A 25,684-nucleotide genomic window follows, 5' to 3' on the forward strand; every position below is an offset into this window, starting at 1 on the left:
TTTTACAGTGCATTTCGAAGTATTTAGTTACATTTGTCATTCTCTAGTACCAGTAAGCAATGATCAAACTATGTAGTAATTTCAGAGTCGGTCTTTGTTAATGGGTGTAAATATGGTGTCTCTACACATACATTCTATAGATATATTAATTGTCAGTTTTAATATTAATGAAGCACTTGAGATTTTATATGACATTTCTTAAATATTTAGCAATTTTTAGTTCTGTTGCATTTAAGATCTGATGTTATAAAAATATAACTATAACAAATGAAGAGAGATTTTTGTGAAAGGTAATTAGATTCATAAGAATTTGTGAAACTCTGATGATTAGTTAAAGTAATTCACATTTGCCTCAAAATGAGGAAGTTAATTATTTGGAGTTGGGGTTTTTTTCCTACCCTTATGGGGGCTAAGGAAATTTGTAAAATCATAGTTAAAGCCTTTATGGAAAGAATATACTCTTTATATCTTTTTATTTGTATTATAATTTAAAAAACAAATATTGTAATCCTGTTTTTTAAATTGCCTTCACTTGCTAAAAGTATAGCCCAATTTATGATAGATCGAACTGCCATATTCTCTCTCTTTTGTGCCATAGTACTTATCAACATTAAAATGTTTTAATTTTGAATATTGGGTTTTAATTTGCTTTTTATTTGACTGTTCATTATCCTGAATTAATTAGCTGGACACTACTTTATTAGTCAAAAGGATTGCTTTAAAGTAAATTGTACTAAAAATAAAAAGTAAATTTCCATGATGATTTCATGAGTGCAAGTGCAAAGGGACAGAAGATCAGCCAGGGGCAGTATTAAAGTTTTCAGTTTATGGTTCCTAGTGCCTTGATTAGTAAAGGTATTAAAAGATCTTTTTGAACTGTGTGGCTGAGATATTTTCTAGTGTGAGTACTTACTGATTTGTTATTTTCAGAGTTTTTTTTCATACAGGAAATAATTGCGGTTTGTTTTTCGGAAGGGCTTGTTTTATTCAAAGTTATAATTATAATCTTGTTTTTATTCTTATCAAAAGAAACTTCTTATGTATGTATGGTGACACGGAAGGACACCTTGTTCAGGAAGCGGCTCTAGAGTTTTCCTTTTCCCCTGGAGGGAGCACTGCGGTGGGCAGTTGGGTGCACTGCAGGGGCGGTGCTGCTCCAGGCGAGGCGGGGCTCTGGCTGCAGCCCGCAGCACCAGCCGCCTCTGCCTGGCAGAGAGCAGGGGGTTGTCTGAGTAGTTTAGTATGGATAGCTTTTCATTTAGCCTTTGTCTGACAGCCCATGCCCTGGATAAGTGGTGTAGGCCTGTACAGGTGACATCTATTCTCACATTTGCCTCAGGGGTGACTGGACTGTAACAGAATTTTTCAAACCCGTTGGGCCCAACCGCAAAGCAGAGAATAAATGGCTGAAGTGCCAGGCCTCGACAGAAAAATCAATGCCTGGTTATACAGACATGACAGACCAGGCCTGCAGTACTCCTCACAAAGTCTGTGCACTCACCACACTTCAGGGTTAAAACAGGCTTCTGTCTGGGGCCTCGGGTGGACTGTGTGGCTAATATTTACATCGTTTTCTCTCTCCTTCATGCAGGAAATTTACATGCCGCTTATGTGATAGAAGTTTCACAGAGAAGTGGGCCTGAACAACCACATGAAACTCCACACGGGAGAAAAGCCATTTAAGTGTAACTGGCCCACGTGCCGTTACTCATTCCTTACAGCCTCCGTCATGAAAGACCACTACAGGACGCACACAGGTGTGCCCCGTGATGTCTGTGTCCTGGGCGGCTGGGTGGGCTGTGGGAACATGTGCATTAGTTATCTCAACAATGGTCAATAGAAACGATTTCCTGTTTGAAGAGTTTGTTTTTAGATTGTGGTAATTAAATATTAAAAGATATGGTATCATTTCATTGTTTTCAATGACGCTTAGGGTAATTTTAAAATGACATTTTAGTGTGTGTGTGTATGCATACTCGCATGTGGGTGGATGTGCATGTGTGTGCATGCATGTGTTTCAACCAAAATAAGTTTCATATTTAGAAGCTTATTTATGTTGTGTGTTTGTACATATATGCATAAGTGTTTAACTTCATCTTTTTAGATGAAATCTTGATAGAAGAGCAATTGGGGACAGTACATTTTCATAGAAAACTAGTCTTGTATTTTGCTACAGATATACAGTCAGTGCTTTAATATTTTTGAACATTATTGAATTTTGGTTTTATGTGCCATTTAAAAACTTTTTAATCAAATTAATATTTCTCTTAAGAACAGAATACTGTCAGATCCAAGACTTTTTGATAATTAATACAAAGAGACTAATCTGGACTTAGCTACTATAAATTTTTTAGATAATTATGTATTTAAGAAGTACAAATTCACATACATTTTGCTTCAGAACATTTAAAGGACTGTATGGAAGTTAAACCGGTTACCAGTAAAAGCGGCATTCAGAATGCGTCTGTGCTGGGCATGGCACTGAGAGCTCTCAGTTTGGACCTTCTTAAAGATGTATCCCCTCCATACCCTGTTGTTACATTCAGTGTTTATGATGTTTTTCATTATCTAAGGACAGTGGGCCCCTAAACTCCTTACAAGTGTGTAGTTGAGTACTCTCTCTCGATAGCTAGATTACCGTGAGCTGTTGGGTATTTTTGTGGTCTTCTTTCTCTTTACGCCTCTCAGAAAGTATTTTGTTTCAAGGAAAAAAATAAATTTTAATCAACATTCTCAAATGTTCTTCTGATTGCCAAGAATTCTATATTATTGTTAGAAATTATAGGTTAAAAGTTCTTCTGAAGCAGTTTGTGGGAAGCCCAGGCCTCCTTAGCTTCCCTGACAAGGGCGTTGACGATTTAAGGTCTCCAGCCTGCCCTGAGAGATCACTTATATAGAACAGCAGATGAAAAGCCAGTGCAGATGTAATTTATCGTCGGCGTTTCCTTCTAAAGAATAATTGTGGAGACTTGGCTGGATCAATAATATGGATTTTTGTTGTTAGGTCTTGTAGTCTGCACCATAATGAGAGATAGGGGACAGTGGTTGTTTTCTAATAGAAAATAAAGGATTGGTTTCCGTGTCTTTCTACATTTGAATGCAAAATGGCATACTTGAAACTAATTCAGGTTGTTAAGAATAGTCTCCTATTATATCTCTGCTATCATATAAATAGGGCATGTTAAATGAACTCCCTTTATATTGAGTGAAATATTACATTTAGTTTTTTCTTAAAAAATTTTTTTCTTGAAAAGTACTCGGTGCCTACTATCCAACCCTAACCCCCCAACCCCTCAAAAAAAAAAAGCAAGGGAAAATTGACTTCAGAATGAAAAACAAATCAAACCACCAGGGTAAATGTGCCATAGAATACATTGCAGACTAGCACCCTAAATAAAATCCTACACCTCAAAAATCAAGGTCGCCAGTGTCTCTAGAACCAAATCACATGGAAAATTAGTAATTTTGTCTTTGTGACTATACTTATCTTAAAATAGGAAAGGGAAGAAAACTTAATGTATTCATGCAGCTTATACACCTGTAAAGAAGATAAATCTCATGAGAATTTTTCCCTTTGTTAATGTTTTTATTTTACAACAAAGATGTAGGTTGCAAAGAAGTTTGTAAATGCGAGAAAATAATCATAACTGTCTTGAACCCAAAGTAATAAGAATACTCTTTCTTCATGAGAGATTTTGTTGGTTGCGTGACCCAACACCAACTTCCCACTGCCACATACCACACAGGCACACCAAGAGCACACCGTGTGCGTGTGTGGGGGCTGGCACACACGTGCTTCATACACATGCACAGGGGATTCATGCCCACAAAACTGTGGTGATGAATAATTTGTAGAGAACAATTTTGCCTCAACATAGAGTAGTATGTTAATATTAACGAGCAAATTATCTTTTGGGATTTAAAAAAAGTCTACTTTCAGTGTTATTTAATTGATAATACAGCTAGTTACAAAGATTTATATTTCAAATTGATTAAATAATTAAATGAGTGATTATAATTAAACTTTATTCTTCACAGCCCATCTACTCTATTCTTTTTTATATGTTGAAATAATGATGCCAAGAAATAAACTTAACCCCAAAATAGAAAAGTGAAGATAGGAAAAATATTTAAATTCAACTTTATTTTACCGATGATAATAATGAACATTTTAACATACCATTGGGAAATAAGATTAAATATAATTTGTTTAAAACTCTATTAATACATGTTCGTTTAAATTAGAAAAGCTGGTAACACTCTTAAGTAGCGGCATACACTCTTTGATTACTGACATTATTCTGCCTTCCTAGTTTTGCTATTTTTTGTAACCTTAAAAAGGCAATTACCATTTCCAAAACACCTGAAGCTAAATTTCTGTCATGATATACCGAAATGTTTTAGAACAAAGCAGGCTGACTCGGGCAAAACCCTTGAAAGATTTGTTGTTGTATTAAACATCTAAATGAGTAAAGTAGATAAAGATAGATACAAATGATTTATTTTGTTTCTGGAAAAGTATTTTCTAATTTCTCTGTGTCTCTCCAAGGTTAGCACTTTTACTTTTTGCCCTTCTACTTGAGCTTTATGGGATAAACTGCCTCGCTTGCCAGCACTTATTACCTAAATATGATACAGTAGAAAGATAGATTGTGTTTATAAACTGTTGGGTAAAATGTTGGCTTGTGTAAAAATGGTTAAAAAAATGAGCATTTACACACTTTTAACAAATACGAAGTCTGCCAAACCTGTCTCTAATTGTTGCAGAGGTTTCCAGTTCAGGGTATCATTACAGACGAATAATAGAGGAGTTTTTGTACAATTTCTTTAGCAATCCCTAGACTTCATTTTTTATGCCACAAAGGTTTGAGAAACATAAACAGCATTGAATTGCTATTGGTACTAAGTAAGTAGATTTTATTGTTACTTGGGATCTTCAGTATGTTCAAGGAAACCACTTAATTCATATTATTAAGTAAGAAGTTATTAAAGAAGACCCTGATAGAATCAGGTAAAACCAATTCAGTATCCTTCAGTTGTTAGAAAATTCAATATGTTTTATTTAAGCAGAATCATATATACTGTATATTAACTATTCCAAGCAATCTTTACTCAGCTCAGAAAGGCCAGATGTATGGGAATTGTAAAAAATCAGGATATGCATAAAAACTGTTCAAGTGCATAAAGCAGCCCCATCTGGAAGACATCTACCAGAAATGAAGTTGTACAAAACCATTCCATTGATAATAAAGCTAATTTTTATGGGTCTGACAAGTATGTAATTATGTTCAGTGGTGCTTTTCAGATTTTATCACAGTCAATAAACCTCAGTGGTAATTTCATTCCCATTTGACATATTTACATGGAAACATTTGATTGGAGGAATCAGTAACCCTGAAAGCCTTGATAGATATGTTTTAATGATCTGTGACCTCCGCAGTCCCTCATCTGTTTATTGTTGCAACAGGCGAGAAGTCGTTCCTGTGCGACCTCTGTGGCTTTGCTGGCGGGACGCGGCACGCCCTCACCAAACACCGCCGGCAGCACACAGGTCAGTATGGGTCGCCCGGGCACAAGCAAGTCCGAGGAGGCACCCCAGTAACTGCGCTTGGCCCTTGATTGCTTGTCTTTTTGGTTTTTGTAAAATCTGTGTACTTGGGGGTCTACCGAAAATTCTGTTTGAATAACGTAAGATTTTAATTCGTCTATTTTTATATATTTAAAAAAGTAGGCCTACTGCATGTTTTATGGATCAGGTGTCCTCTGTAAATTCACGTTAAGTAGGAGGAAGAAAAGAGTTTGGCCTCCGAAGCTCAGGTACCTCAGGTTCTTTTCTCCGTGGGCAAGACTGCCTTGGATGTCATGGATGAAGCTGGCGAGTCCATATCCCTCTCAGGCTCGCCATTCCTCTTGGTCAGTCTCCGCTCACCTGCTTTCGTCCGCACTCCCTCTCTCGTGAGCTGCCCGGTGCTTACCTACAGCCCTGCCTTCCCCTCTCTCTCGGCCTACCGGACTTCCTAAGTCTGGCCAGCAGTCCCCTACAAGTTGGAGCGAGTAGCTGTGTTTTAGGTCATTGCTGTTTCAATTAGTTTTGCTGTTAAGAATGGATAGCAAACGGGGGCCGGCCCCATGGCCTGGTGGGTAAGTTTGACACACTCTGCTTCAGCGGCCTAGGTTCAATCCTTGGGCTTGGACCTTTACCACTCACTTGTCAGCAGCCATGCTGAGGGGGCGGCCCACATGGAAAACAGAGGAAGATTGGCAGAGATGTTAGCTCAGGGTGAATCTTCCTCAGTTAAAAAAAAAAAAAATGGATAGCAACATAGATGTGAACATTGGAGAGGATTTTTCTTTCATGACGTGTTCTTGGTGATTCGACAAAAGAAAATATATACTTTGGTTAGAAACTCTTCAGGTTGAAAAGTTTTAAACATTTATTAAAATTGATTACCTACTCAGTATGTGTAATAGATCTTATAAATAATTATTTTAATAATTCTAAATTATACATGCCTGGCATAGTGTTGTGATGGCATGGTCTCTTCTAATTATTAATAGAATCACTTTCTACTCTCAGAAGTGACCTAGTTTGCATGATAAATCCTGTGGTAACACAATTTGTAACTAAACATCAGACTTTTCTATGAGAAGGATTGAGTTTGGCAGTTTACTCTCAAAATGGCATGAAATTAAGATATGTGAAATATGTTGTTTATGTATGTTTTGATTCTTGATATATTATATTTAACAGTTAGCTACAGGTAGCTTTAATGCCCATTATAGTATTTGTAACATCAGTGAAAATTAATGCTAGTCATTCCTTTGAGGTCTTGAGTTTGTGTGATTCAAATTTCCATATGGGGCAAGAGTTATTACTGACTCAAGGAGAAATTTCCAATGTTTAACATAATGTGGAAAACACAAATTTAACTTTGTAAACATAAAAGTCCATTTTAAGTTCATAATAGCAACCTGTGATCACATTTTCCTAATCCAGTGACTTAAGGATTCAATGTAAGAGATGGCCAAAGGGGCCCAGTGGATGGCAGTCATCCTTGGCAGCTGTCTTGGAGAAGTTGGAAATATGTGTATAGTGAAGTGTGTTCATGTGGGGTTTTGACCATTCAGATATCCTTGTTGCTCACTGGCCTCACGCTGGCGTGGCCCTGGGGCCAGCTGACCCTCCTGTGCGCGTCTTCGCCAGCTTGGCAGTACTGCCTCTCGCACCGCAGTGGGGACAGTAATGCTGCGATCACAGGCGTTTACAGGTGATCGATCACAAAGCTTGCATCGAGCAGGCACAGCTTTATATTTTATGTCAGGTCCAGAGGCTCCTTATTACTTTGCTATTAACTTTATACCATATGGGACAACATCTCACAGACAGAAGCATCAGTCTTTTTGGCATTTATCTGCCTCTGTGGCACAAATCAAACATGATTCTTTAATACCGAAGTCAGTTCTTAAGACTGTTTGCTTCAACCAAACAGCTTAGTGCAGCTCAGTCTAGGCCCTTAGCCTTTATGCTGGATTTATAATATTTAAGCAACACACACCTTTTTTGTTTTCAAGGCCAGAATTGTATGGAGCAGTTGAAATCTATATTTCTCTGATGTAGTCCTCTTTGACATGGTTTACCTTTTTACCACAGTGCCCACGCAAATTACAATCAGCTTGCAAAGGGATAGATATCAAAAGTGTTCCAAATGGCGTAAATAATTCCCTACTGCCATACAGACTGTCTGGGGGCTGACACAAAACATCTTCCATTCCAAGATTTACTTTTATCACCTGTCAGAGACCCTTGATTCAAGGGCACAGGAGCAAATCCTCACGTGTGGTTGAAGAGTCTTGGCCAGCTTAATAACCACCAGCCCGCCCAAAGGCATGTGAAGTGTGAGTCTCCATAGGAAGCATTCGGCCTGTCTGACGGATTGTTGACACACAAAGGGCACTGCTCCATGTCGACAGCCATTCTTGTATCCCTCTTCCGGCTTTCTTTTACTTTTCCATCAGAGGTACCTAAGATGCAAAATATTCCTTAATGGTTATTTTGGCCACGATTATGGCTCATAAAGGAAAGTATGGAGAGCAACACAATTTTAACTAATATGTACTTGTATGTCACGTAAGGGAAAAACAGGAGGAAAGGAATTTTCACCTTTGTTCTGCGTTTTTGAGTAGGATTATACAAGTAGCCCTATTGACTTTAAGACAGCATTGTTCTTAGTAGGTACTGTCTTACTCATAGATTTAGTCATCCTCTGGCTTTAGAGAGACAAAGGATTTTCAGAAGGACTTTTCCCAATGCACCACATGAATTTGATCAGTCCGTCAAAAATTTTTCCTTAACAAGTGTATACACCTCTTCATACAGTACCTATCTCATTTCAAGCATTAGCAAATATTAGCAAACTCAAATTCTTATTTAAAATTTGTAAGATTTTCCTTCAAATTTTATAACCTAGAAGTTGAGTGGATTTTTTTGGCTGTCTGTTGAGACTAACAAACAAGAACGCACTTTTGTATTTCTGAAGTATATTTTCCTAAAGAAATTATCTTTCTGGGTTTAAAAATAAGACAATTAACGTATTCAAACAACGGTGTTGAACATGTAACAAAGTTAATATTCTTTTATAAACTATTTTGTTAATTATTGACTATTGTGTACAGATTTGAATAAACTGTAGTTTGTATATATTGACATGGAATTCTTCCCCTATCAAGAGCATAGGCATGCTTGAGCTTTCCTTTACGTGGTGGTTATAGCATAGTGTTTTATGTAGCATATTTTTGTAGCAGCATATTTTTTCTCTGTCAGCCTGTGTATAATTCAAAAATTTTTAATATTACACGATTTAATCTATTGCATTGTTAAGTCAAATATGAAATGACAACTTATAGTTTATTGCAACATAATGCTAGCTTAATATCAGATTATTAGAATTATAGAGAATATAAATGACATTATTCTTTAAAAGTCTTGTTTTTAAGTTTAAGTTGTGTCACATAAAAATGTGTTAAGTTAAAATGTGTGCCATAAAATTTTAAATGAAATAAGCTACATTTGCTGTTTTCTAACTGCTTATGTTAAACCTCTCAACCAATAAAATTAACTTTGAAGAGCTTAGAGGACGTTTAATTTATACCGCTGACTCAGACAATAAGTCCTTAATGTCACCCTTTTACCTCCTCCAGATTTCTGCTACATCCACACAAAAATGGATAAATTAAAGGTGTCTTCCAAGGCTGCTATAATAAACAAGGTAGCAGTGAGTTATGATATCAACACACTTTCAAACACTTAGATTGAATGGAATAAGGAGACTGCAGAATATATTTGTGAATTTCTTAATGAAAAAAAAATCTTTAAATTGTTTGACCACTTAGATTCTTTATATTAAAACTGGGAGATTTATACTACCTAACCTGGAGTCTTATTATATAGCTGCAATAATCATGGCGGTATTGTATTGACGCATGGAACAGAATAGATCTATGCCTATACGCCTCAATTGTTTTCGACCAAGATACAATAGTTAGAGATAAATCTAACAAAGCTTGTATAAAACCTCCACACTGGAAACTTCCAGATACTGCTAAGAGAGATTAAAGAGACCTAGAGCAGAGTGTATACCATGTTCACGGATCCAAAGACTCAATATTGTTAAGATTTCATTTCCTTTCACATTGATCACTTCAAATCCTGTCAGGCTTTTTTTTTTTAGGAAACTGACAAACTGATTTTAAAATTCATATGGAAATGCATTGATCTGAAATACTCAAAGGACTTTGAGAAAGATGAACAAACTTGAGGACTTATTCTCCCTGACTTCGTGACTATAAAGCTATAGTAACAAGTCATTCTGGAGTTGGCATCAAGATAGACAAATATATCGATGGAATGGAATAGAGATTACAGAACATACCCATACTTACATCGTCAATTGATTTTTGACAAAGGTGCAAAGGCAGTTTAATCTTTTTAATATATAGTGCTAGACAATTAGCTATCCATAAACTTTGATTCGTATATCATACTGTATTCAAAAATTAACTCAAAATGATCATAATCTAAATATAAAACTTAAAACTATAAATTGTAGAAGAATATTTAGGAGAAAAATCTTTGTGACCATGGATTATCAAAGATTTCTTAGATATCACATCAAAAGCCAGATTCATAAATGAAAAAACTCATAACTTGAAAATTTATAAATTGATAAGTTGAAAACTTTATAAATGAATAACTTTTCCTCTTCAAAAGACAAGAGAATGAAAAGACAAACCACAGACTGGGAAGAATATGTGTAAATCACAAATCTTATAAAGGATTTGTATTTGTAATATATAAAGAACTCTCAAAACACGATTTAGAACACAAGCAACCAATTACAAAAGGGTCAAAGATTTGAACAAGCACTTCACCGAAGAATATAAATGTATGGCAAATAAGCACATGAAAAGATCCTCCACATCATTAGAGAAATACAGGTTTAAAGCACTGCCCACGGCAAGTGTTGGTGATGATTTGGTGCAAGAGGCACTCTCTTACACAGCTGGTAGGAATGTAAAGTGGAAAACAATTTGGCAGTTTCTTACAAAATTAATATGTACCTGCCATATGACTGAGCCATCCCACTCCTAGATACTTAATGCAAGAGAAGAGGAAACGTGTGTCTAAGCAGAGACTTGCCCATGAAGATTCATAGCAGCTGTATTTGTAATACCCCAAAATAAAAACAACTCAAATGCCCTTTAGTGGAAGAATGGATAAAGAAACTGTCTTACAGTCCTATAATGGAATACTAGTTTACTACTCAGTGAAAATAAATGAAATATTTACACCTGGAGCAACTTGAATTTGTCACGAAATAATGCTGAGAGAAAGAGGCCAAACAAAAGAGAGTACATAGTGTATGTTTCCATGAGTATATATTTCTGGAAAATCCTAACTAATATATAGTGATAGAAAGCAGGTGAGTGTGTGCTTGAGGATGATCAGGAGAGAAGAAAAGACATGAAGAAAGCTTTGGGGGTGATTGTTGTGTTCATTATCTTGATTGTGGTGGTACTTTCTTTCTGCCTCGTATGGTCAGTCTAGATAGTTCAAGTTAGTGAAGTAATAAATCATACGTGTGTTTTTATCCAGATGAGTTCTTCATTTTGTGTTTCTGTTTCCATGTGAGCTGCCCTTGGACATTGGTGTACAGTTAAAATACTCTCCATTGAATTTAATGAACAATTCTGTTCTTATAATGAATGTGGAAGTTTTCAGATGTGTTTATGTGTGGATGTTTATATGTTTCCATGATGTAGAATATTCCTGTGTCAGATTTGAAGAGAATGAGCTATTTTCTATAGCCTTATGTAATATGAAGAGCATATATTGTCTCTCAAAATCAAAACCTGCCATCATCATGAAAGTGAGTTTTCGTATGTCAATTCAGTACAATTGAGTTGTCTATAACAATTTAAGTCACTTAACCAGCAGTTTTGAAACTGAGAACAAGGAGTTATTCAGGCTGACCCTGGGTGACTGCTTGATTGGGGTGTTGTAGAAGGGATTTATTTTAAGTATAGATGACTAAAAGAGACAAAAGTCTCTCTCAACTCTAAGACTTTTACTCTGCTTTGAATGTGGTCGTCTTTTTACAGGAGTGAATCAAATGTTCCCTGGTAGGATGTGTCCAGTGATATCTTTATGTTAACTTCAGTGACTCTGTGTACCATGAATTGTTTCATATGTGCTATAGGTTTGTCTTTTACTGGTTGTGAGGTCTTGATGGGAACCATTTGTGTTCACTTCTTTTATCTTTGCGAGAGAGGAGTTTGCAGTTATCAGGGTTTACGCAGTCCTGTCGTAATAATGATAAAAGCATCTGGTTATTGAGCGCCCTGCAAAGTACTTGGGGTGGCTTACTCCTTGCAGTTAGCCCCGCTTGTTTGGTGATGCTCCCCTCCTGCACTTGCTCAGGGGCTCAACAGGTAGGGAGGGAAATGTGGCAAAACCTGGATTGAGATCGAAGTCCATCTGGCTTCTTCTAACTGCTACCCTGGGCTGTGGTGACAGATAAAATGCCATCAGATGAGATGTGTATGCATTCAGTTAAATGTTACTGCAGTTATGGTTAAGGACATATAAATAGGCTTTGACAATGTAGGACAAATTTCTAAATGTTCTAATTTTCAGGACAGGTATAATTTTGTTGCTAGCTCAATTGATCTAATTTTAAACCAAGATATTTCATCCTTCATTTTCTGTATGTCAGTATACTTATAAAACTATTACAAAACATTGGTAGACTTATTGAACGTATGTAAAATTAATCTGTCCTATATGTAAAATTTCTTGGGAAAATTGTTTATCAAGAAGAGTATCCCTGTATATTATAACTGTTTTTGGGGAAGAGATGCTGAAATTTTCTTTAGTTCATAACTGTCCAATAGAGATGTAATGCGAGCTACATGCGTGTCATTTTAAGTTTCCTGGGAACTGTATTAAAAAAATAAAAAAGTAACAGGTGAAAGTATTCTTTTAAGTAGTTTAACCAAATACATTCCAAATTATTATCGTTTCAACATGAAATCAATATAACGTTATTAGCGATATTTTTGTTCTAGGATTTTGGTGTTTATTTTACACTTCTAACACATCTCAATTTGGAGGCTAAACTTTCATCTGAAACCCGTGATCTATATTTAGATTAGATAAAATTTACACTTCAAAAAGTGGATTCACGTTCCCAAGCTGTTCCAAACAGACTTAAACATTTTTTCAATAGGTGAATCCAGTATCAGTTTTTAAATTTAAATTTACAGTAATTAAAATAAAATAGCCAAGTTTCAGGTGCTCTGCAGCCATTGTAGCTAGTGGAATTAAAAACTGCTAAGACTTGATGATTTCTTTGAATGTGTGTGTGAAGGAGGCGTAGTTAAAGGAGAGACAGGTGTCAGTCAGAGGACCAGCTGCGAGTCCTGCGCAGGCCCTTGAGCCAGCTCATGGGTAATATATCTATGTAGAGAGATATTATGTCTACACAGGGGAGATAAAATTTAGAGTGCTATTAAATATTAGTTTAAATGTTTCTTTGAGGCCTCTGTACCTTTTATTCAACTTAGTGAACTGTAATTTCCTTTCTACCAGGTTTTAATTGGTATCAATTTATAGCTTTATTTTATTTTCTTCATATTTAAGATTTACTAAGTTTTACACTATATATTTAAGGTATATCTCTGTTACTTGCTTTTCCGTGGTGGTAACCTCACTGAGGTTTTTATAATGGCTCTAATGTAGCACAGTTTGTTGAATGCTCCAAATTCAGTGCTGAATCACAGCCTTAGTTTAGATCCTGTTTGTGTGAGTTACTTGTGAATGACATAATGGATACCTTGCATCTTTCCCAATATAGAAATAAAAATCAATGGTGTCTTCTAACTTTCTCACTGGAGAGTAAATATTCAAATGTCCTAAATATGTGTGGTTCATTGAACTATATCCTTAAAATTTCATGGAAATAGGGTTCTTTTAAATTGTCAATAACAGGTTTAGCCCTTCATCTCCAATTTTTATAATTGTTCATGTACAACACTTCTCGATATATTACAGGAGAAAAACCTTTCAAGTGTGATGAGTGTAACTTTGCCTCCACAACCCAGTCTCATCTGACTCGGCACAAACGGGTGCACACCGGCGAGAAGCCCTACAGATGCCCCTGGTGCGACTACAGGTAATGGCTCAGTACTGAGCACCGAGAATCAAGTGGGTCACCAGGACGGATTAAAATCCTGTTAAATTCACCATAAAAGAATAGGTTTCCTGATCAACCTGAATTAGCACAATTTAAAGCACGATTCATTTATTAGGTTGGGACGTTCTTTTACCACCTAATTTTAGCGACTGTTTTTGAAGTTGTAAAGTTCTTTTCCATTTTTTATAATCTTAACATTTAGGTTTTATAATCCTTTGGTACACCTGAATTTCAAGTGATTTTACTTGGTTGCCAAAGTAAGGAACAGTTGCATTTGATCAGTTATTCGGTGTATATGGCATCTCATCTACTACGAGTGAAGCACTTTAGGCAATGAAGACAATGTAAGAAATGTTTCCTGCCTTTAAGGGTGTTGTGGCATAATCACTGCCTTGTGATATTCACAAATAATGTTAACGTGCATTTCAGTGGGTAAATAAAGAGGCCAGGGGAGTGCATAGAGAAGGTATAAGTTCCGCCACAATGAAGTCCTCCTCGAGGAGAGAGCATTAGAAGATGGGTAAATTTCAAGGACACATGTATGTTGTACGAGGATGCAGGAGGTCACGGTACAATGTAGCATTTTGTGCTGAAGGCATGTTAGAGATCCTGTGTGTTCAGTCCACTTGCTGAGGTCCACAGTGGCTGCATGATGTCTGCCAGACTGCAGCGTTACTTCACAAAGGCAGCAAAGCATAGGTGCAGAAAAGTAGGTATGAAACATATTCAGGCAACAGTAAATAATCTTGTCTTACTACATGACATGGTATGTGTAGAGAGGGCAGAGTGGAAAATAAGGTGGGGAATGGAGGTTGCAGCTAGATCAAGCTGCACCTGGAGCCCGTGAGAGTGAGTTCGGAGCTCATGAGGTGGTCTGGGAGACACCACAGAGTTTGTAGGCAGCCTAATGACATCTGTTTTAGGAGCTTAATCAGCTGAACTGTGGGGCCTGAGTCAGAGTGTGAGCCTTCTTCATCTTGGAGCTGAAGATCTCACAGCCCCCGTTACTCATGATGACCTGGAAACATTGAGGGTGGTTCTTTCAACACAGCCTGCCTTTGTTAAATATTGGAATATATACCTTCAACCTGAAGCCTTCTTTGAAAAAATAGATTTTCATATTCCTGTGGATGTAGCCTGTGCATTCAGTAAATATATTGCCATAATCTCTATTATTATCCTCATTATTGCATTAAGTTTTATGTTAAAGGTCATCTAATAGTACAGAGATATTGCAGATATATTTCATTTATTAATTATTCATTCATTCAACGTTTTGTGAGTTCTATCTTTGCTTAACAATAGGTTGGCGTTTCTTGGAAATTTGGTAAAATGGTGATCCGATTAGAGGTAGGTATAGAAATTTTAAGATGCTAATATGAGTTCTTTAAAAAATAAACATTATCGAGTGCTCTTTTTCCTTATTAAAGAGGTCAGACTATGTAGCTGCCTTCCCTTTAAAACACAGGAAAGCAATTAGAAAATTATAAAAATTTTCCTAATTATTGCTCTTAGCTGATGGGATTGTATCCTTTCAGTCTATACTCTATGCATGAGGTTTGAGTTGTTGTTTTGGGGGCTCTTTTTGTTTCTTTCCTTCTAAGTTTTATTTTTTACACATAAATTGTAACTACTTTTCTGTTTCATTAATCTTATGTAATTGTGGTTTTCAAATTGTTATTTTTAAGTAGCAGAACTATTATTTCAAAGAAGATCATACACAAACCCAATATATAAAATAAATAAAAGTGTATCTACCACTAATAAGCAGATTTCATAGTTAAAATCTATAATATTTACTTATAACATTAAAGAATATCATATAAGACTTTAATAAGCAAAAAATTTTCCCATGGCGGAGTTACTGGCAGCAGTTGTTGTTGGATTAGCCTTCCTGTCCAGTTCCTGTCTTGGTTCTGGTGGGAGTGGGGGCAGCAGGATGTAGTCAAGAGCCCAGCTCCCTGTGAAGGAGCCGCCCAGGCCTCACTGAAATCGTGTAACTTCTGGGAGCTGCCACTTCCTCATTTGTCAGTAAGGGTGACTGGTACCAACCTTGTAGGATGGCGGTTTATATGAGATGAGGAGCACATTGAAATCACCTGGCCAGAGCCTGGCTGATACACTCCGCCTTGTTTTCACGCTCATCTCAGGTTAGTACTTGAGATGGTTATAGGGTTTACTTCTCCTGGCGCTCTCAAGATGGTGTTCAGTGAGGTAATGCAAGAGCTTCAATGCCCTGAAGGTCTTCAGTATGTTAAATTTATTTATAGTACATGCCACGATGGATTTTTTTTCAGTTTTTTAAGTCGTTAAAAATATATTAAATGCAAAGTCGATTGTTGGATAATTGCTGAAATACCTTAGAGTTTCAAATTTCCTGGTTTGAAAACCTCTCTTCTGTAACATAATTTTAATACTTGCGTGGCCTCTGGTTAGATAGAAATACAATAATCATTTTATTAAATGTTTAAACATTTAGGCTATTTTTAGGTTTTTACTCTGAAAACGCTTATACCTAAATCTTTGTATATATCCAAGATTTTTTTTTAAAGAAAATCCTAGAAGTATGATTTATGGCTTTTAATAGTATGACTACAAAGGTTGAGATTTGAGTTTTGTTTCACTGATCAGTACAGTATTTTGTCTTTGTACAGCACTGTCTTAAGCCTTTGTATACATAAAAATATGTCAAAGTATTTCAGATTTCCTTGGTTTGAAATTGTATTATACTTTTGCTATAGTCGAGGTCATGTTACTTGTCCCCTATTCAAGTTCTCTCTCTGCAATAGCATCACTTCTGTTTAGAAGTGCCTTTGAGCCAGCTGGATCCCATCTATGTTATACTTCTGTCAGGCATTGTGGTGAAAAGGAGACTGTGTTTTCTAGGAATATTGTCACTGTCCTGTGAATTAATACTCAGGACATTTAAATCCAGTGATCTATCACATTTCCTTTTGAAATGCTTAAAGCCCTTGATAAAAGGGTGATTTTATCTTTATTTAAAATTTTTTAATTGTTTGATTATTAGTAAAAGTAAATAGTTGGAGCATTTTCTGTTCATAAGACACTTTTATCATTCTGTGTGTGTATGGTTAGGTCTGTTTTCACTAGTGAGCAAAAGACGAGTTAACCTTGACCAGGAGTACAAAAAACTTCAAGGTAGGGACTGCGAATGAAATGTAGAATTTACAGCATTTACCTTTGTTTTCTTGTTGAGCAGATAGTTAAGTTCAAAATGATCGTTTTGGTTGCATAGTGCGGGAAGAACTGAGTGCTTACCTTATCTACCTCCAAACAACAAAGAGAATATCTTCTTTCACAAGATGAATAAATTTGAGTATATATGACTTCCAAGGAATAAAAACCTCTGTAAGATGATCACATATTTCCTAAGAAGATATGGTTGTATTGGTCTTACCGGTATCTTCTCATAATATTTTATTGCTTACAATACTTAACTTTTTTCCCATTTAGATTTTTATTTGCTCAATATAGATAAAAATTATTCCTGTAGAGTATTCTTATCTTTGTCATTATTAAGACTATTTGCAGGTAAGTTACCATCATTAGACACTGAAGTATTATTTAAATTTCATTTGGAAATATATTTTTCAATTCATAAATTGAACATTAGTGGAGAAATACTAGTAGTTATAATTATTCATGAAAAATGTGAATATGGATTTGTTTACAAAAGAATTTTATAATTGGTCTTTTGAACCTGGGGCTATTTTCCAAATTTGCATCATTAATTTAGGCAGTGGCATCTCACTCTATTTAGATGTAAACACGTACCCTTTTCCTAAGCTTTTACTGTCTCAAATATCCAAATCGAATCCATTACAAATCAGTATATTTTATTATTACTCCAAAACTTTTTCACCATTAATTGCTATTCATTTTAATTTCAAAGCATAAATTTAGATTTATAGCACACTGTCCTATCATATTATTTGTGCAGCAAATTTTTTAGATGTTTCTACATTAAAATGGAAACAGTCTAACCTTTTTCTATATTTTAATTTCCCTTTGTTATATATTAATTGTCATGTCTATATTAATGAGAGAAATAGGAAAACCTTTAATAAATCATACTAAGTAGCCTTTCTAATAATGTAAATCTTTATTTGCCAATAGAATTTATGATTATCAAACTGCATTCTATTTCACTGATGATACTGGCTTTCACATAAGAGTAGATGGCTGTAGGTGGGCTCTCTTTTTACGTGAAATTTCTCTTTTCATTGGCTTCTACTTTTATTTAGGATTTATGAGGAAATACAATAAATGCATATTAAACAGTAAACCACTGATAAGTAATGAAAAGTGACACAAAACACTACCTGCAATGTTAAAAATATTAAGGATAACCCTGTATTACACTTTAAATGTGATTTACTAAAATAAAGGAAACTAAAATTTCAAACCAAACTCTAGGAGTTTGATCGTTTATTTATTGCATTCTTGTTATTGATTTTGGAATGACTTCAGTGTTCCCTAAGAATGTTTTTGGCCAGATTTTTCTTCAACTGTATAGCTGCCTTAGTATTTCCAATCTTACATGCGCTCTTTTTAAAAAACATTTTTCTGTTCTACTTTTCATTTTATTCACTGTTTTTATTCTTTTTTTGATTACTTGAAATTATAACCCAGATTGAAATATTATATGTTATAGAGCTGAGGAATAAAATCTACAATTTCTGCATCATATTAAAGATTCACTCCATTGTTTTTGCTAAACTTATAGAAATACACTTTTTTCCCCTACTTGATGCTTTTCTTAGCTCTTGGCCAGTAAGTCATTAATAATTAGGTTTTGATCTCGAGAAGATTTTTGTTTACTTTTTGGCTAAGGGGGAGGCTAAGAATATCTGACGTAACATTTGCCCCAGGTAGTGGTATCTCGGCCAGAAATGTGCTTTTTGTGATACTCCCTAACATCTCTTTTATTACTCATCCAAACATTTTGTTTAGTATTTCTTATAATCAAGTTCAGTAAGTTTTCACGCATGTGACTGGAGGAGGTAAAATTTGCTCTTCGTCACAACCGTTTGAAATACGTGTGTGTGTGTTTGTATATCCTAGAACATCTTTGTCGAAAAATACTTTTAATTTAATTGAATTCTGTCTTAACTTTGCATGATGCTGGAAGCATTTTTAGGGTAGTTTTAAGATATAATGACAAAAAATTGTACTTAGGATAATTCTTTATTTCCCCTTAAAGTTTGTATTAATATCTCAAACATATTTCTGTAAAGTGTCTCAGTTATGAAAATTTTTTCAGATCTTCGATAATATTATGCATTTGTATATAATTTTAATAAATAAACATTTTGTGTTTATTGTGCATAATTAATAAGGCAAACCTTCTCAGGTACTGTGGCTTTAAGAATTCAGTGTACAACGGGGTTCACTGTTCTTGTCTTCCGTTTGTTTCAGCAGCATCCTGAGTTAGGGAGACTAACTCCACAGGGGATAATTTTCTCCTTTTGGATGATCTCTTCAGAGAGTTTCAATTTTCCTTTGGCTTCCTGTGCAGGCTCACAGGTTGTAGAGGAGAAGCAACGGCTAGAACAAACTTGGACTTGCCCTGAATAATGACAAGGAGAAAAAATAGGTGTTTGTCTGTGTAGCGGAACATCATATACACCAAGAAAGAGAAGTGAAATTATACATACCAAAATGAACAGCATATGTTTCTTTTTTCTGAAGAATCAGAAGTAGCATTTATTTCTTTTGGGTGATTTTGAAGTTCTCGAAGAGTAATGATATTACATAAAAATAATCAAATGAAAATATGCAGTATTAATATTAGATATAATTTATATTTAAAGCAATTTGATTGATGCCACAGCCCAGTTATATCAGAACAGACTTTAAATCAAAACTATTTCTGTCAGTGATATAAGTCAGATAAAGAAAGACAAATACTATATGATATCACTTATATGTGGAAACTGGGGGGAAAAAAAAGAAAAATCAAACTCATAGAAATAGCACAAAAGTGGTAGCCAGGTTCTGGGTGTTGGGAGAAATAGGGAGAGGTTGGTAAAAAAGGTATAGATTTTCAGTTATAAGATGAATAAGGTCTGAGGATCTAATGGAAAACATAGTGACTATAGTTGATAACACTATATTGTATAATGGAAATTAGCTAAGAGAATAGAACTTAAATGTTCTCACTAAAACAAAATAAAAAAGATGAATTTAAAAAACCCACTATTTTTGTCGTTTAAAATACTAGTCAATACTATTCATTTATCTCAAGTCTGTTATCTCTACATTTTACTCAATTATAACTGCTAATCCAGTTAATGGAATAAAAAACAAATGTACTAGGCTGAAAGGTTTAGTTTGAAAGCCTAAAATCCCAGTTACTTTCCAGACTTTTCTTAGGATAATGGTGATTCCAAGACTTTCTTCCAGTCGTGGTGAATATCTTCCAGAAGGCCAGTGTGTCCGTTGTGTTAGGTGTGTGATTCTTGCTCCTGGCGAATTGCCCCTTCCCGCTTGCTACCCTCACACAGTTCAGCCAGCTACAGGTGGATGTCAGTATCGTGGCTGGCTTGTGAAACCATGTTTAGTCATTGACAAGCATAAACATTGCTTCAGAAGGTTCTCCTAGCATGAGTCAAGGTAACACTGTATGGAATTGTACTGTCTTTCACATGGAGTGGATGTTTCTGGTCAGTTTAGGGGGGATTTTTTGAGGGGTTCCCTAACAAAATGATAGAATGATATCTTCAGGTTTTCTGTCATGAATTATGAAAATTGTGTTGCATGTAAATGTACTCTTCTTTTTTTCCTAATGTTTCTATCTGTTTTGGAAAGTAATTGAATTCTTTCTGAACAAACATCTCCTAAGTTTCTCTGACCATTTCATTAGTGACGTTCTTTTAAATCTCAGTAATTGTAATTGTGGTTTTGTGTGTTCTATAATGTTCGTTATGTCTAATGTTCTTTTTGTACATAGCATGTTTTAGTCATACTTTTCTTCCTTGCTCTGTAACACCCAAGCACATAGGCTTGTTAAGATTTTTGTTTCAGCCTGACAGGCTATGTGCTGGTGCAACTCCAGTATTTATGTCAGGCCTTTAATTAATGATGGTAAATTTTCATGTAACAAAACTCCTTTAAGTAAAAAAAATCTGTAGACGTGAAAACAAATAGATTGCATAGCATTAAAAATTATAAATTGGTTCAGATGCCTTTAAAAGGAAAAAAAAACTAAGCTAATTCGTTTTGTTGATCAGTACAAGTTAAGTTGTTTTGTTTGTTGATGTAGCTGAAATAGGCACTGAGCTCACAGATTAATTAGAAGAGCCGTTCTGAACCCAAAGTGACCGCACATCCCTCTGCTATCTCTGAAAGTAGAATCTAGATAAACACGTTTATTCAGCCTGCTGTGGTTGAATCCCAAATCCAGTCATTATAAAAGGACCAAAACTATCTTTGGGGATGGTCTTTCTACAAGGAATTACTGTGGACAGTCCCTGGGGTGGCAGTTAGATATATCCGTATATATTGTGGCAGAAAGAAAGGCCTTAGAGATGAAAAAAATAGAAAATCTTTTTTGGGGCAATAATCTCTTGCATAATAAGTTATTCCTCAGACACTAGAGCTATTATCACCCAACAAAACAGTTTACTCTGTAACTATCTATATCTCCTCGCATCAGAGGCTCCTACAGTGCAGCTTATTAGGAAAGCTCTGTAATCACCCAGAGGGGCTGACAGCAGGCAGTGGAACATCAGGGCCAGCCTTCCAGTGTGTGGGTGATATCACAAACTCAAACGTGGGTGTGACAGAAAAACGAAGCAGAATGAAATAGCTGTGAATTGTATAAAAGTTTGACTAATTGTCATTGGTTCAATGAGAGTACTAAGATGTTAGTTATTTCATTTTGTTTTCAGATCCTTTGTTTCAACGTGTTCTCAAATACCGCCTTTCTAGGGCCTGTAAGAAACGGTGGAAGAAAGAAAGGAAAGAAAGAAGAACTTGGAACATGTAGAAAATGGTGACACACTAGTTTGTATGAGGCACAGGAAGTGATGTAGCATCTGTGTCAGCATCTCTCCTCTACATTAAACTCTCTCTGATGGCGTAAGATGCCGCCTTTGATGTGCTAGCACATGTATGTGTTTCAGCTTTACCTTAAGAATGTCTGTAAACACAAGGTTACGTCTCTTAGAAATTTCACGTCTTTATTAGTTAAGAGAATGTTGCACAAACTCTTGTTGGCTTTTTCCTATTTATGAGAAGTGCTATTTGTGAAAAGTTCTATAACAAGAAGTACTCCTGGATTTTTACTTTTTTTCGGAAATGTTATGCTGTTCCTTACCACAGAGCTACAAGTGACCTGTAATTGAAATAAGCTGGAATCCTGTATTCGACAACATAATATGTAACCTGATACTTTTTCCTACAGGGAATTTTAACCTAATATTAACCTTTCCTCTTATCCCTTAAACTTTAATTCCTTACTCTTAATTTTTTGGCTTGAATCTTGCTAAACAATCCAGTCCCTCATTTTGTATCTTTTATATCAGCTATGACACGGTTTGGAGATCTCTGGCTTGTAAGTTTTGAATATATGTTGATTATCTTGACTTGGTCCTTTCTTTCCTCAATGTTTTATTTCTTTGTCTTCAATTACAACTTTTAACAAATATATGAAATGTCGTAAAACAAATCATAATTTTCCCATTGAGAGAAAATGTGGTAAATTTTTAGTGTTCATGCTTCAATAAATCAATTAATCTCTTGGATTAAATCATTTGGTTTAAAGTGGTTGACACTCAAATTTGTCTTGTTATCTTCTCACTTCAGCCAGCCTGGATAGTAGGGTGTGTGGCATTATGTGGTGAAGGGCGGTAAGAAGGACGTGTGGCCTTCTAGTCCATGCTGGATAGTTTGAATGTTACCCTAAAGGCAGTAGATAGCCAGTGGAGAATTTTCAGCAGGAAACTGACATAGTCACATTTTGCTTTGCAAAGATCACTGATACCTTGCAAATGATGAGCCAGAGAGGGACACAGCAGGAGATGGGAGATCATTTAAAAGACAATTGTGAAAGTACAGGCAGAAAATAGTAAGTGCCAAACCCTAAACTGACACCATAGCTGAGTCATAGAGAGGTGCATTCAGATACTTGTTAAGAGATAGAGTGAATGCATATGGTGACCAAACAAATGAATTTAGGGTGACAGAAAGACACGTGCCATCCTTTAGATGCCCTGGCCAGGGCTGCTGGATGAGCGGTGGTGACATTCACGAGGTCCTCACTAGTGCAGGAGGAAGATACTCTTTAGCAAAATGATGATGCGTGTGGTTTGGGATATGTTATCTTTGAAGTGCCCATGGGATATCCAAATGGAAAGGTGTCAGTAGATGCATAGGTCAGTACTAATATGTGTGGAACTTGACGGCACTGATGTGATTGATATTTTTCTTGGAAAATGTGGCAAACAAAAAAAGCAGAGGGACAAATAGCAAGTACAAGAGATACTGAGAAGTAGGCTCCCAGAAATGGAAGGGACCCCCAGACAACAGGCATGGAGCACTCAGCGATCAGACGTTCAGTAAAATGAGAACGGTGCAGTTCACCTGCCTTAGTCACCACGAGGTCACTGGTTCTCTTGGGAAGAGCAGTTCTAGTAAAACGGTAGGAACAGGAACCGGTTACGTGGACGGAGGTGAAGAAATGGTAGGAATGCACGTTGACTGGTCTTGAAGGAAAGTTTGTCTTGAAGGCTGCTCTGTGAAAACACTTGGGGAGGTGATGGTAGCTGGAAGGGCAGATAGATGGATGCACATTGTATTCGTCTGTTTGTTTTCTTTGTTGGCTTAACATCGCTTTTCAAATTTTACTTACATACCTACATGCCAAGGTGAAAGAGCCAACTGAAATAGGGAAGTTTAACACTGCAGTATATCTAATGGCTAGGATGGTGCATGTAAAATTAGGATTTTGTGGAGCATAAGGAGCACTGGTAACAACTTCTGAGTTATCCTCTGTGACTCAAGCATCATGGAAGCATTGTGAATCAGAGCAGTGTCTCACTGTTCCCACCGTGGGACCTCTGCCTTGAGACAGAGAGCTGCGGCTTCAGAACCTCTGAATCTCTGTGCAACTGCTGTGACAGTGTTTCCACATTTTTGGGGTACTATAGCACCAAATTTTACCTTTGTTGTGTTTAAAGTTTTGAATTAAGAACATAGAGATTGTGTAATGGTATTATTCTGCCCTCGTCCCACACATACACCAAAACATTGGGATTTTATTTGCTTTATATGAAGAATTTTCACAAAAGCCTATATTACTTTAACCGTTAAACGTAATTCAAAAATTTGCTTGGCACCAGCTAACAATTCAGTGTAACCATTTAACAAACACTTAAGTGTAGTCTTTTTAAATGTGACATCTTTTCTATGACTTATTCTACACAATTTTTGCTAATGTCTCCGGTTTTCCCAAGACCAGTAAATCTAACAGGCCACTCTGATGACATCATAAGCCAGTGGAATTGTTCACAGTCATTTATTGTGATGACACCTGACTCCCACGTATATTTATAGTGCATTCGATTTGTTTCACCTATCTTTGTTTGTTTGAGTTATTCTAAGTAATTATAAATATGGTATGACTCTCTTACCAATCGTGGACTTAATTATATTTTCTTTATCCATTTGTGCTAAAACTTCTATTTGACTGTTTTAGATTGACCTCTACTTTCTTCAAATTGCCATATTTCTAGAAACGTATAACTGGTGGAATGGTCCTACCAAGAGAAAGGCAATAATAAGGATCATGTGGGTAGTGGAGGTAGTGTGTGTATAATATGAAAAAGAAAGCAAATATATCACTCCTTGGGGTGAGACAGGGGACATGATTTGTTTTCATGACTTAGGGTGTATTAGAACTGCTGAGTGTTGGTGTCAGTTGTACTAAACCACTAAAAAGTGGAAATAAGCCATATCTATTGCCCCACAGGTTGACGTAGGCTTTTCTCTTTTTGCATTCACTAACATTTTGTATGGATTTCCTTTGATTCCATTGGAATTTTTGCTGCTTTGTTTCATTATGAATTATGATTACCACAAGATGGTTATGGCTGCATCTCAAGTTTTGATTTTGGCTTGTTTTTCAGCTTTAAAAATGAAAAGTGCATTTCCCTTTGCAAATTAAGATAGTTCTGTACATCTCGTCACCAACTTTTGGCACCATTTCTGTAAGTACAAATAGAGATAGAAGTAATCACCACAGTGCTTCTGAAGTAGGTTCATTTTAGCATTGGCTACAGTGTGTTATTAAAACGATGGAGGCAGGCTCCTTTTTTTAGGCTGACACAGCTTTCTTGAGGAAGAAGGGACTCAAAGACACCGAATAGGAATGGCAGTAATGAGTAAGTGTGTCACTGAGAATGTCTCAGACTCAAGGAGCCGTGTGCTGGTGCCTGAGAAATATATGGGTGATATCAGCATATATATTTTTTTAATTACATGTTCCTTCCAATTAATGATTTCTCTATGGGCCTTGAAAAATGATATTGTGAATGTAATGATTATACAATCCAAATCTTACTTCTTGAGTTATATGTACTTGTTTTTAACTACATATGCACACACACATATACATTACCTTCCTTGCATCCATTTTTAACAAAACAATCTTTTAAAACATTGTGTGCTCTGATATAAAAGAGATTCAAAACAAGGTTTCAGTTTTATTTTTAAGAGTGTTTTTTTTAGTTTAAAAGTGGAATATATGTTTTCTTTAGCTGTAAAAGCACAGTCAAGGCACCATGATAAGTGAGTCAGTGTTGTAAAAGTAAAACGAATTTTGCCTTCACTCACATGAGCTATAGAAGGAGGAAGCTTTATTGTCCCTGGGAAAGTGATAAGGCAGAGTAATTGTATATTATACTGTCCTG

The 25,684-nt window shown here is 35.9% G+C and overlaps 1 protein-coding gene and 1 long non-coding RNA gene across 3 annotated transcripts in view; one reads left to right on the forward strand and one right to left on the reverse strand.

Moving 5' to 3' along the window:
• Window positions 1-705: 705 nt before the first annotated feature.
• Window positions 706-25,684, forward strand: part of LOC103542424 (zinc finger protein 407-like) — a 184,898-nt gene continuing 159,919 nt past the window's right edge. For both annotated transcript variants that reach the window (XR_011543442.1, XM_070631727.1), the window contains exons 1-3: window positions 706-1,757; window positions 5,468-5,551; window positions 13,610-13,730. Coding sequence is in view for 1 of the 2 variants with exons in the window: in XM_070631727.1 (XP_070487828.1) it covers window positions 1,652-1,757; window positions 5,468-5,551; window positions 13,610-13,730 (311 nt within the window). In the remaining variant the exon portion in view is untranslated. The remainder of the gene's footprint in view (window positions 1,758-5,467; window positions 5,552-13,609; window positions 13,731-25,684) is intronic.
• LOC139085244 (uncharacterized) lies at window positions 6,469-24,257 on the reverse strand. Its single transcript, XR_011543443.1, has 4 exons — window positions 23,630-24,257; window positions 23,362-23,539; window positions 19,118-19,341; window positions 6,469-8,022 (listed from the first exon to the last, which is right to left on the reverse strand). It is a non-coding gene; the product is annotated as an uncharacterized lncRNA (long non-coding RNA).

Source organism: Equus przewalskii, chromosome 8 (genome assembly GCF_037783145.1).
Source record: "Equus przewalskii isolate Varuska chromosome 8, EquPr2, whole genome shotgun sequence".
NCBI classification, from domain to species: Eukaryota; Metazoa; Chordata; class Mammalia; order Perissodactyla; family Equidae; genus Equus; species Equus przewalskii.